General features: G+C 38.1%; 2 protein-coding genes across 2 annotated transcripts; one reads left to right on the plus strand and one right to left on the minus strand.

The window, feature by feature from the left end:
* Positions 1–645: 645 nt before the first annotated feature.
* LOC135480131 (uncharacterized) lies at positions 646–6,116 on the minus strand. Its single transcript, XM_064759893.1, has one exon. It carries the CDS (start codon positions 5,995–5,997, stop codon positions 3,319–3,321), a length of 2,679 nt encoding a protein of 892 aa, XP_064615963.1. The 5' UTR covers positions 5,998–6,116; the 3' UTR covers positions 646–3,318.
* Positions 6,117–6,404: 288 nt separating this feature from the next.
* LOC135480306 (protein Dr1-like) lies at positions 6,405–12,688 on the plus strand. Its single transcript, XM_064760117.1, has 3 exons — positions 6,405–7,147; positions 10,627–10,790; positions 11,397–12,688. The coding sequence occupies exons 1-3, from the start codon at positions 6,931–6,933 to the stop codon at positions 11,556–11,558; spliced, it is 543 nt and encodes a 180-aa protein (XP_064616187.1). The 5' UTR covers positions 6,405–6,930; the 3' UTR covers positions 11,559–12,688.
* The last annotated feature ends 231 nt before the right edge of the window (positions 12,689–12,919 follow it).

The following is a 12,919-nucleotide window of genomic DNA, read 5'->3' on the forward strand; positions in this document are numbered from 1 at the left end:
ATTTTCACTTATTGCGAAAACATTTTTGGAAACAATGTATCAGGAATTTCCTGGAAACAGGAAACAAGAAATTATTTGCTACATGTAGGAAAAACTCCGCAACAATAAAGAGAATGATTTGTTCTTAGTCACCCTATTATTTCACACAAGAGGGCAAAAACAGGAAACATCTGTTATGGATAAAATTAGTTTTTAAAAATTCCTTCCAAGCAAACTAAACTTTGGTTGAAAAGTAGTTAAAAATTCTTCATGAGTTTATTTCAAAATACATATTAAATCATAACACATGCTACTATATATTTAAACCTTTATCACAAACAACTCACCCAGGAGGAAAACCTCTAAATATGTCTACATCCACATACATCTTATCACAAGTCACACATCACATTTGTATGTTTGCTTCAGTTATAACACCAGCTTATCCTTGGGTCTCTTTGTAGCACGTATGTCTAAATGCTAACATATTCATAGTGCTGTCACACTCAAATGCCTTTTCAAAGACACCAGTCACTAGACAGGACACCTCATCTACTCCCTACATTATAGTGACACTGATGTCTGCAATTCCTGGTCAATACCTTCATACTGTGATCCAAAACACTGAAATTGCAAGACTGCGATTTTAAAGTCTTGAAAAAACAAACAATATCCAAATGGCAGTGGACCATAAATGATTTCACAAATATATCTGATCATATGTTTGGTTTGTTTGATCGCACATCCTCAAGGCACTCTTGGTACATTGCACTTTCCTTCCTTGAAACTCAACCTAGGGAAACATTTACAATTTATCACACCCATGCCAGTATTATATTGTGACTGGTCTATGGTGTCATGTCTGGTGTCTTTGTCATGGTATTCATATTACAGTGAGGCAGCATCATAAACAAGTTAGTGCTGCAGAACATGCAGGAGGAGGATACTGCTGTGATACATGTATGATATACACGTATGTATCCAATGTTTAACCCATATAATCACACATAATTAGACCTACACAGAAATTTGGTTATGGGCATAGGTTTAGCCTGGGTGGTGTCTTGGTGTCTCTGAGACGTTCTATTCTGGCAAAATTAACATGAACGAGATACGGAGAGTAGCAGAAAATTCAAAATGAGATGGCCTTATTTCAAATTCTGGCCAAATCTTTGTTGATGAGTTTATATAGCCTTAGGACAAGGACATACACAGTAAACATAATCAACAATATCAATCACTAGTTCACAAATTCACAATCACATCTGATCTAGCTACATATTACTTTACCTTGATAATTTCAAAGTTTCAGGCTTTTTACGATCTCAAACTTCACATTTTCCACAGAATAAATATCTAAATAAAAGCTTTATAAAGCAATGTAAAGTGATCTTATTAGTTGAACATTCACATATTTACTGCCGTGCATCAAATAAATTCAAACGTGCAGGAAAACAAATTTCCACAAAGTATTTCAGTACATCTACATGTAAAGAAAGTCAGGTTGGTTCTGTACTCTAGCTATAGGTCATCTTCAAACTAGATTGATGGTAAACATTTGAAAGAGATGAACAGTACAAAGCAAAACACACTGACTGCTCAGCTTAAGTAGTGAATGACCTAAAATTTAACCCCTGGCAAAGTTGAACATTTTGCCTGATTAAGAGAAATCAGCTGATCACAGACATGTGTTTTGAGGTTTGTTTGGAAGGTAGAATGATATCCTACTGGAAGTAGTATGTTTTAGCACCAAAAGTAACATTTTATGATATTTATTTGCTTGTAAAATTGCCCTGTTTTGGGCGAAATTTGGGGGTCATTTAACATATTTTCGAACTCCACTGGAAGTTCAAATTGTAAGCAGAATCAAACTTGGGGCGAACATTTCAAAATGAGAAGAGACCAGGCTCTGAGGCAGGTACTATTAGCTTAGAAAAGGTCTTTCATAGACTCAAAATCGAAACAATGCCAGGCAGCTAATTAAAGTAAAACCTGGCAGAAGTTATCAATAAAAAACAATATGCTACTCTCTCATCCAAGCTACTAAGTTACCAAGAAGGCCTGAGCTTATAACCTGACATTCGTTTCTGTGCATGCATGTATAATCGGTTGTAACAGAAGAGTTATCATAGATTCATATACATGATCATTTATACACCAGTAATATGTTCACGAAAAAAGTAATGAAGACTTGTTTCCCATGGATCAAGAGCTATAGTTACAGTTTTGCTATAACAGCATATTACCCAAAATCCAAGCATTGGCAAAAGGTTTTGTAAAGTTTGAACACAAAAAGGGTCTTGTTCTGGTACAAAATTTGTTCAAAATTACCGAAATTTGTTTTGTTAAAAACACATTTTCCTAAAATGAGATGATAACTCTCTATATAATACATGTAGTTAAAAATCCAGTATTTACATCTAAAACTGGATAAAAACTGCCAATAAAAAATGTAAATCCATCAGATAAGAAACAATTGTGGAGAGGGTTTCTGACCAATAAATGTGTGAGAAAACAAAAGGTATATTTAACGCTGAAAAGTATGTCTCAACTTCCACCATAAAAACAATAAAATTTTTTAACATAATTTTAACAGATTTAACATGTCTGAAGGAATTCTAAAACCAATCTTTCATACATTACTTTGCGCTAAAAAATAAGAAACTGACTTAAAATCACACCTCCCAATATAGAGTTCATATTTGCACAATTTGTAAATAAAATAAATGTAATTACTTTTTTAGGTACTTTCTAAGCAGTGAATCAAGAGGTGTTATAGTTTGAATATTGCATAGTTTATTGCATATATTTGACTCCTGTTTTAAGCCATTTTCGAGAATAGCACAGTTTAAAATTTGTGACATAAACATACAAAATGTGAAAGCCAATGCAAGGCCTACCATAAAATATCATTTCACTCAGGGAATATTATTTGTTTTAAGGCAATAAAGCCAGATTAAAATAGCTTTGTACAATACATGGTAAAGTTGTATAAAAGTTAAAATACATTAATACAATATTTCTGCTGATGAATTTAAACATTTTATTTTTTATGAAAATTCAGTTAAAAATCTCCCTTTGCTCCGAAAACTTGGCTCAAAAACTGGAAAAGTTTCAACACTTTTTATCTGCACAACATCTTAAGTGTAAAAGAATAATACTGAAATATGCTTTTTCTTTGACAATGAATATTCATTTTAACATATAAATCATGTAGTCAAAAATATTGCACAAAATGGTCTTCCTGTCTCGCAGGATATGGGCAACCATTTGTAGCAAAATTTAACTGATATATGATGTATGTTAATGTAATTAAAAATATACATCAATACTGTTACATCAGACATCTGATTCTCTGTTTACTCTTAACTGCTTATCAATCTGCTGCGAAATAGCAAACTGAAAGGCGCTTTTGAAATTGACCATAGTGCAGTCATGGACACCATCACGCAGGCATGGCGCCATGAGATCATACATCAGAGAGAGGTTGACATAGAAACGAGCCAGTTCATTTCCGGGTAGATATGTGAGTAGAAGCAGACATACTGTCACCATGTCGTCACAACAGGCCTGATACACCTTATTTTTCCCGTTTCTATGGTTACTAAGGTTGCTTCGCAACTCCGATACTTTGTGACCGATGAATCGGAAAGCTTTGGTAAGTTGAATGAGTTTGCCAAGGACGGTAACATTATCGGAGATTGAGTATATGTAGTGCATGGCAGGCTGAAAGGCAATTTTGAAAGAGTACCTTGGTGGAGGATTAGAATCGCCAATTTTACAGTTGCAGGAATTTTTTGTGATGACAGGAGCTGAGTTATGGGATTTTTCTTCCAAGACAGGCGAAGACCCTGCATTATTTGCAGAAAAATTGGCCATACTCTCAAGTCTGTCTTCTGGTTCTTCCTGTATAGTGTTGATTTCACCTCCATTCCCGCTGCCATTATATAAATCCTGACCTTCCATAGTTCCATTGGCGGTTAAAACATTCACTGGCATTCGATTCATCTCCAGTTCTCGTTGGATTTTTTGTCCATCCCTATTTGCCCTCACATATAATTCATGGAGACTATGGCTGCTTAGTTCGTACGAAATCCGATTGGAGAGTTCCTCAGTTCCCTCTCCTGTCGGCTCAGTGTCTGAGCAATCAGAATGGGGACGTTTTTCTAATGTTTCATCAGAGTCTGGCTGTGGGACTCCACAGTAGTGAGGTAATGATAGGCCAGTGTCTTGGTCACACTCTGTCAGTTCTAACAACCATTCTTCCTGGACCTGTAGGTCCTTTGCACTTAAGGACGGAATTTTTTTAACAAGCATGGCTGTGAGAGGTTTGTAAGCCACCTCGTACAGCGTGATCAAATGCGGCATGACCTGAGGATATATGTGTGTCTCATAACACATCCAAAGCTTGCCTTCACTGGTACTCAGCTCGTGAAGCTCCTTCAAACATTGGACAACTTTGCCGATGCCTTCATGTATGTCATTTCTGATCTTTTCACAGTGTACTTTCAGCGGTAGTACACTCTCCTCACCGTACAAGCAGATGCTTTGGATAAGTCGTGAACAGCTGCTGCGAGCGCGGCGACGCTGTGCTTGCATGCCTGCTAAGTCTAACGAAGTTTTGAACGAGGCCTCCATCTGGTTAAACACAACATTACTTCCACTATCAACAATTAAAATTCCGACCTCATCTAAGACTGTCCTTATTTGATCTTTAATAGAATGGCACAGCTCTCTGTGCATTTGGAATAATGGCGTGTCTGGTATTAAAATGACACAGCCCACTCTTTCTTCTAAGGTCATCCATTCCTCTGGTTTGCCAGCAATGCCCATTACATCCGTTGCACGTTCACTTCCATCTATTTTAAGCTGCAGGCCAACCGTTTCCATATCTACAGCTAAGTCTGCCAAGGCAGACTTAATAGCTTCCCTCACACTTATCACTTTCAATTTTCTATTATACAGTTCAAGCATTTCTGCTTTCTTTTCTTCAAACAGTTTATGAACCTCCATGTACCTAAACTGGGAATCCAACATGGTCGGTTTCAAGCCCCAAACGCGTCGAAACTTCTTTGGTTTCGACGGCTTTGCAACAACGTTGCGCACATTTTCACGCATCGTTGTTGCGCGTTCTTTCTTTCGCCAGGCAAGATCTCTAACTTGACGTTTCTCAGCTAAATAGGAGACAGCCGCTGGTGACTCTCCCCCACGTTGTTTTATTTGCTCCACTTCAACCTGCAGGTTTTCTAGTTCCTCAGAGAGATCATTCACATCACCCTGAAGTTTATATGAAATCTTTCTCAAAAAGTCAGTATTGTACAGCCTAACTTGCTCTTCTTTTTGGAACTCGTCTATAAATAAACCTCTCATCCGTTTGAGGGTGGCTTGCAAAAGCTGAACACTTTGGCTTTTTTTGTCAATGGCTGCTTCTGCTAGCTCCATTTGTCTATCCATGAAACTCAGAGCATACTTCAGCATCGGCACATCTTTTCGCCACAAAACAACATTTGGCAAGATGTAGCAATGGAGCAGCCGGAGTACTGATAGGTTGAACTCTTTGAATCTGGTCCTTTTGTTGCGTACGTTTTCAAACAGGTCGACAACCTCTTGGAACACGCTGTCTGTTGTAGGCTCGTAATCATACACCCCTCTGCCAAACATGGACTCCTCGAAATCGCCCAGGGATGGGAATCCATCCGAACCATCAGCCAGAAACTCGTACACATCATCGTCATTATCTTTTAAAACGTAAGTCTCGAAAGTTTCAGTAGAACTGCCCCTATCAGGGATACCACCTGATAACCTTTTTCTTCTCCACTTGACCTCTTGTCTGTCACAATCGATAATGATGGCGTCTATGAGTAAAGTTTTGTACCATAGCGCTGGCTCTATTGGAATCAATTCTCCAGTCTCGGGTCGGCATGGTAACGTGTTGCCCACCGCGGGTTGATAGCCATCTCGAAGGGTTACGTTTGGAATGGTTTTCTTCGTAAGCTCATGCTTCAAATAAAGACGCATTTCTCCGCCACCAAGTCGAAAAATTCAGCACATGTAAAGAAACACAGCTTTTCCCCCTTCATCTAAATTCTTTTTTGTGCTGAGTTACTCACTAAATGTCAAATTTGACTCATGATGGCCAATCCCAAAACAAACTCTCACTTAACTTCCGCCTTTCCGCCCTCAGCTGATGATTTCGGCCGCGTAGACCACATAAAACTAGGTCACCAAAACAGTAGCTTAAAATAAGGTCAAACGCAATATTGAACTTCATACACTGTTAAAAAATATACATTTAAAATAGCGTCTTGTTAAATACTTTTCAGATAAATGGTTAAATCACGAGGCCATAACTAAAACATTATTTTCATTGATGGAAGGGGCTGTGCACTTTTGCGCTCAGCAGGCGCATGGGTTTCTGTGTTTTGTGTGCGAAAATACTTTCCATTTTTTGAACACTTTTATGTGCTTCACAAAATTTAGATCTACCTCGCCATGGGTAAACTGATCGTACTGTCATCAGAGGATTTCGCGGGGCAGTTGTTGGACCGATAGCAGATTTTGGAGGGATACCCTTTTCTATATGCACCCGTTGTTGTTTTACCAACGATATCACACAGTTGGTCACATGAACACGCAAGAGATCAGTGACTGCACCCAACTGAACCGTGGAGTTAAAAGAAAATTGCTTCTGGTGGTTACTTTTATATCGCTTTTATATGGTCATAACAACAGGACTCTAATATTGGTGCACTGAATATTTAATTTGTCTATGCCAGTGTTTGTGTTGTCAAAAGTTGCGAAAGATCGACTCCAAACAGGTTCAGGTGGACGAAGAATGATGTAGCCATAGCTGTTTCAATTAAACACATTATTTGTGGTCGAAGAGATTTAGGCCTCCAATAATTTTTTTTCAAACTGCAGTAGCCATCTGGAAACAATCCTCGTTCCAAGATGGCAGATAACCGTGAAGATGATGATTTAAGTATTCCTCGTGCGGCACTGAACAAAATGATCAAAGAACTTGTGCCAAATGTTCGAGTGGCAAATGATGCTCGTGAGCTTATATTGAACTGTTGTACAGAATTCATACATCTGGTGTCGTCAGAAGCAAACGACATCTGCAATAAACAACAGAAGAAAACGATTTCGCCAGAACACGTGTTGGGAGGTAAGACAGTGTGAATATAAGTGATGTGGAAGTAAACATATATCAAAGCTCGGTTGTGAACCAGTTGCCCGCTATCATGTCCATAATTCTGTCCTTGTCAGTTGCGTTAGTATGTTGGATGTATAACAATAAGCCAGTTATTTGGTTATCAGTTTCTTTAGTGACATAAGCAGAAATTGTGAAACATACTTTGTTCTCGAACATGATAAATGTCCCTCTATGTAGTTACAGAAGTTGTTATCCATGAAACCATGATAGTCCGAGAGTGCTGTGATGTTAGGTCCGGCAAAATTATGTTTGGCCTAGGATGGCCATAAACCAAAGTCAAAGCTTGCTTCATTATAAAACCAGTTGCAGTTGTCTTAGCAGTCATGGCATATTACCTATCAACTATGTCTTCACGACTTCAAACAGTCACACACATTACGTAACTTTTCATCTGCCAATTTGTCACAAGCACAACACCGATTAGTTATTTTCAAGGCCGCATCAACCTGAGATTGTTTAACAATGTTCTGAACAACTCACTGTTCTGGCAGCCACAAACCGTTTGACAAGGGCAGGTAACTGCATCAGGTTTGGGGGTCATCCTTGAACGAACAGAATTTTGCCAAACCTAACAATAGAGCAATCTCAGACTAGTACCATGATAACTTTCTCAGTTTGCATAATTCTAGTCTACTCAATATAACCAGAGGTTTTACTCTTTTGGTTATGCCCCGCGTCATTCATTCTCAGCATGATAAAAGATCAATTCCACTAAATCAAGTAAAATGTTAAAAGTGGAGAAAACATAAAAATTAAATAAAGCTCACGTGAAAGAGTGGGAAAAGTTAATTGCATTAAATGTGGTTTTCAATGTTTTTTTGATTATTCTTTAATGAGGAAAAGGCAATTCAAAATAATATTTGTATGGAGGGTATTTGGGACCACCTCTTGGTGTACATTAATTGTCTTTTTGTGATAATGTTATAAATGTTTAATAAATATACATATGTTTGCGCAAGAATTACTGTGATTCTTCAACCTTTTCGCATGTTTGCAAGATGTTTTTTCTAGCATATTCTGAAGTCATTGTTCCGTGTAGTCTGATAAAGTTATGCTTTTTGTGAAGCCCTGAAATTCGCCAATCCAACCAATACTGTTTTGTCTCCAAAATGAAATTGAAAATGTGCATAAATTGCACTGAAAGTTGCTTTTTTATATGTGAAATGGTTGAGGAATTAGGGTAAGTGTTTTCAGCCAAAAAGAATGTGTTCAAACTGGATTTTGATCAGATTTATATTTTTAGTATATTCATAAATATTGTCATAGTTCAGATTAAATGTATATGTTTAGATGTTAACAATCAAATAAATTTATTGGACATGCATCACATCCTTAGTTAGAAATTATTATATTAAAAGACAATATGTACCAAGAAGTTGCCCCAAATAGTCAATGGCCACCATACAAAAACATTTTCACATACCCTTTTCTCCTGAAAGAAAAAGAATAGTAAAAACCGTATTTGCAAATACGTTTTCCTGCTCTTTCATCTGATTTTGGGATCATTTTTATATTTTTTTTCTCATTTTACGAAGAAAAGAACATGTGCATACAAAGTTCCACTTCATAGAACCATGAAATTTAAATAACACTACTGATTTTTATGATTAAAGCACATCTACAGCCACAGGGATTTCTAAAATTCTTTAATTGTGACAGTCTCATGCCGTCTCAAATTGAAAAAAATATATATAGTTGATGACTTTACTATGCTGTTGTGTGTCTGATTGTATTACAAACTATCTAGTACTTTATGTTCCGCTTGACTGACTTTGTGATCTCAAACTGCAGAGTGGTCTATTTTGAAAGATAGCAGCACATAGAAGACTAGGACCATATGTAGAAAACCATTGGAAGCTCTGGTCACAAAATTGAGTGCTCACTTAGTGACTGTGCGTAATGAAAGTTTATGAAATGCTACTCAAGATGACACTTTCTGATAGCTTTTAGTCTTCGAGCGAAAGAAATTTGTATGAAAACTAAACTTTTTATTCGCTAACCATCATATATTTCTTTGGTTTACTTCTTTTAAAACAGCTTGATTTATTTGGGTGCCAAACAGTTTTAGGTACTAAAATGGCCATACATATATGTAATACATATATCGTCTTGATTTTTGGGCTCTCTTTTAGGTACATGGTTACTCAGTGATAGGATATTGAAATATATGATGTCAATCCTATCACTGAGTAAGCATGTAACAAATTTATCCAGCAAAGACCCATGAATTTAGTGCAGGAGACCGATGGATAGGCGAATCCCTTTTGTGATGTGTCCAGAGCCTATCATTGTATACACAACCCAACAAAGGGAGATAACCTACTCAGCAGACACATTTGACGTCGTCTGCAGTATTCGAGAATATATCTGAATATGCCCCACGTGACTGTTGTTGTCCGATGAAAAGCACAGTATTTTGTCCGATGCGGGATAAATGTCTTTTCTTGTATATGAGTTCACCTTATTTATGGTGTACTTAATTGCATTAGAAGAGTGGGCCATCACCAAGTGTTAGCTTGCTTTTTAGGATTTTCCAAGGAAACATGAGGCATCTGCCTTGGGACACGGTGTTTATACTGTCCTCGACTCTATTCCTAGGGCCTTGTCAAAAATGAGTTGTTGCTTCTTGTGTGGCCATTTGTTGAAGACCTTCTCAAATCGTCACACTTAATTGATGATTCTTTTAGATTTTTCCAGGGGCATCTGTGGCCTAGCTGGTGGTAGCTCATGGCGCAATGACCCAGGAGACTATCACCAATAGAGTGGCTGTGTGTTCAAGTCCGGCTCATGCTGGCTTCCTCTGTGGCCATATGTGGGAAGATCTGCCAGCAACCTGCAGATGGTCGTGGGTTTCCCCCAGGCTGTGCCCTGTTTCCTCCCAACATAATGCTGCCCTTCCATCATTTAAGTGAAGTATTCTTGATTACCATGGAAAACACCAATTCAATAAATAAATGTACTTTTCCATTGCAACTTTTGCTTCTCTGCCTGTTACAGGATGTTCTGGTTGACTGAACCTGCATCTAATTTTGAAGGAGGTGTTATTACAAATTTTCTTCATTTATGTGGGGCCTCTGTGGCTCAGTCGGTTAGCGTGCTAGTGCAGCGTAATGACCCAGGAGTCTCTCACCAATGAGGTCGCTGTGAGTTCAAGTCCAGCTCATGCTGGCTTCCTCTATGGCCGTACGTGGGAAGGTCTGCCACCAACCTGTGAATGGTCGTGGGTTTCCCCCAGGCTGTGCCCAGTTTCCTCCCACCGTAATGCTGGCCGCCGTCATATAAGTGAAATATTCTTGAGAACGGCGTAAAACACCAATCAAATAAATAAATAAAATCATTCATGTTTATGTAATTTCATTTCTCATACCGTACTAAAATGCCGATTTAACCCAGCATGATTTCACTTTCATTCTCTACACTCATTTTGACAGCATTGGACAGCCTTGGATTTGGTACCTACAAGGATGATGCCATGGCAGTGCTAGCAGAAGCAAAAGCTGTGGCTGCCAAAAAGCGAAAAGGAAGTTCACGTTTGGAAAACTTAGGAATCCCAGAAGAAGAGTTGCTACGGCAACAACAAGAGCTCTTTGCAAAGGTGGGGATTTGTTTCAAAAGCATGCTTTTTAATTCAACTTTGTCCGAGATGTGTTCTAGGATAATATGAAATACAAGAGTATTCAAACAATATTGAAGTTTGGGCTTGGGTTTTCAGGACAACACCTGTTATGGTATGTAAAACATTGGCAAATTGATGATAGAAATGCCAAAAATTAGAAAAAAAAAAACAGTTTCATTTTTGAGTCATATTTTATATTCTATTTGGTGCATATTTGTTGTGTCATTGGTCGGAAATATGCAGACTTGAAGTCATTGATGAAATTACTAGGAACGCGGGACAATTCCTACAAAAAAAAGCTGTTTTAACAGAGGTATCATTGTTATCCTCCCTGCTTAATTTCAGGAGAGACAGACTACTGGGCCGTTAAGAAAACTTTAGTTAAAGTCATTTTTACGGCCCAAAAAGAAAGCTTAGATACTGTTTTGTACTTTTATACATTAAGTCATATCCAAACCTCATGTTTCAAGAAATAAAAACCGAGCGTTTCATATATCTTTTAATGAGCCTGATTGTTTTGGGAAATTGGACGGGGCCATGGGTCATGTAACTTATATAACTCATGTTTTCTCTTTCTGTCTTCAGGCGCGGCAAGAACAGGCCATCTTAGAACAACAGCAGTGGTTACAGATGCAAGCGGCCTTGTTACAACAACAACAGCAACAGCTACAACAACAACAATGTCCTCAACCGCCAGTCATTCAACCTCCTTTTGAATCCAGTGGTCCTCAAGACGATTACTCTTAACAACAACAACATCAATTCCTGATAAGGAGAGAAACAATATTATTATTATTATTGAGAAAATTCTCAAGTTGTATATTTCTTTGGTTATCATAGGAAAAGGTAATTTGTTGAACAATGGAATTCTGGGATTCAACTCTGTTTGATGGTTTTTAAAGAAGATGAACTTTGCAAAAGTTGTGAAGGGTGCGTGCTAAGGTCAGCTGAAAACCTTACCCTCAGACGGCTGCCCCCTTTCCCACCGGCACTCACTCTCTGCCCTTAGGATGCTTTTTAGCCCTATCCTGAACTGTAGGCCTACATGTACATGGACTAATTAATGATGTCATATTGCATCAGAGATTTATAGGGGAGACTTGGGAAGGATGTCTCCCTGAAAATGGAAAGTGCCATATTCAGTGGTTATGTTAAACATGAGGGAGATTGTACAGAATTACAGGTTTATCTGACTGACTGACTGACTGAAGCTTCTGGCCATGGAAGCACAGATTTGATACCTGTGTTTGTTTTTTTCAATCGTTGGATGATGAGTTGCTGTCCCCCTACCCGCGTTGTTCCTAAGGCTTTATTTTTCGAATTAATGACTCTTACTTTGCACAAAGCTGTCCAGGTGATGGCATACGTAGGAAAGTTTGTCATTAATATGCCCAAGGCTGGTGGTTTACTTCATGCACTCCTGATCCCCTAGACCTGGGGCCACTTCACAAAACTTTTTCGTAAATTTTCTCATACATGACGTTGCCTTATAACGGCACTGTAAATCGAACGTCTTTTGCAAAAAAAAAAAAAGTTCTGAGAAATGTGACTTACGAAGTTTTGTGAAAGTGGCCCCCAGTTTTAAATATTTAGTAAAATATACTTGAGTATGTCATTGAACACCAATGTGGTTAATCAATCTACAATTTCTTAAAATGGAACATGGTGGGTGAATGTCCTGCGTTAAGGTGACTTCTTGCTCATGTCCAGCATCATGAAGTTAGATACAGTGCCAGTATAAATGTGGCATCCTTTTCAATAAAAAGCTGACATTTTATATCCTTAATATGCAGTTTTTGAGTTACATCACTACGGCAACAGGGTGATGTCCCAGTGTAATTGATGTAGCGGCTTCACAGCAGAGGAGGGCTACTTCCCTTCCCTATCTTAACATAACATGGCAGTATTCGTGTTTAGGTTAAACTGCTGGCAGAATACAATCATTTTTTGCAAATATTGGGAACCCAACCTAAGAACATATTTCAGAAGATCAGTCTAATCTGGATTAAATAGTTTTCTATATTCTATATACGACCACATGGTAACACTGGTAGATTGGGTGGAAACAGAGATAAAGAAGGTTGTGAGGATTCACCAAACTTATAGCT

The sequence above is a fragment of the Liolophura sinensis genome, chromosome 13, assembly GCF_032854445.1.
Source record: "Liolophura sinensis isolate JHLJ2023 chromosome 13, CUHK_Ljap_v2, whole genome shotgun sequence".
Classification (NCBI taxonomy): domain Eukaryota; kingdom Metazoa; phylum Mollusca; class Polyplacophora; order Chitonida; family Chitonidae; genus Liolophura; species Liolophura sinensis.

What these genes read in the sequence shown, in the direction of transcription:
- LOC135480131 (XM_064759893.1), bottom strand. Translation starts at nt 5,997, where the DNA reads ATGCGTCTTTATTTGAAGCATGAGCTTACGAAGAAAACCATTCCAAAC.
- LOC135480306 (XM_064760117.1), top strand. Translation starts at nt 6,931, where the DNA reads ATGGCAGATAACCGTGAAGATGATGATTTAAGTATTCCTCGTGCGGCA. An exon ending in GCCAGAACACGTGTTGGGAG is followed by an intron (nt 7,148 to 10,626) that starts GTAAGACAGTGT and finishes TCATTTTGACAG; the next exon opens with CATTGGACAGCCTTGGATTT. An exon ending in AACAAGAGCTCTTTGCAAAG is followed by an intron (nt 10,791 to 11,396) that starts GTGGGGATTTGT and finishes TTCTGTCTTCAG; the next exon opens with GCGCGGCAAGAACAGGCCAT.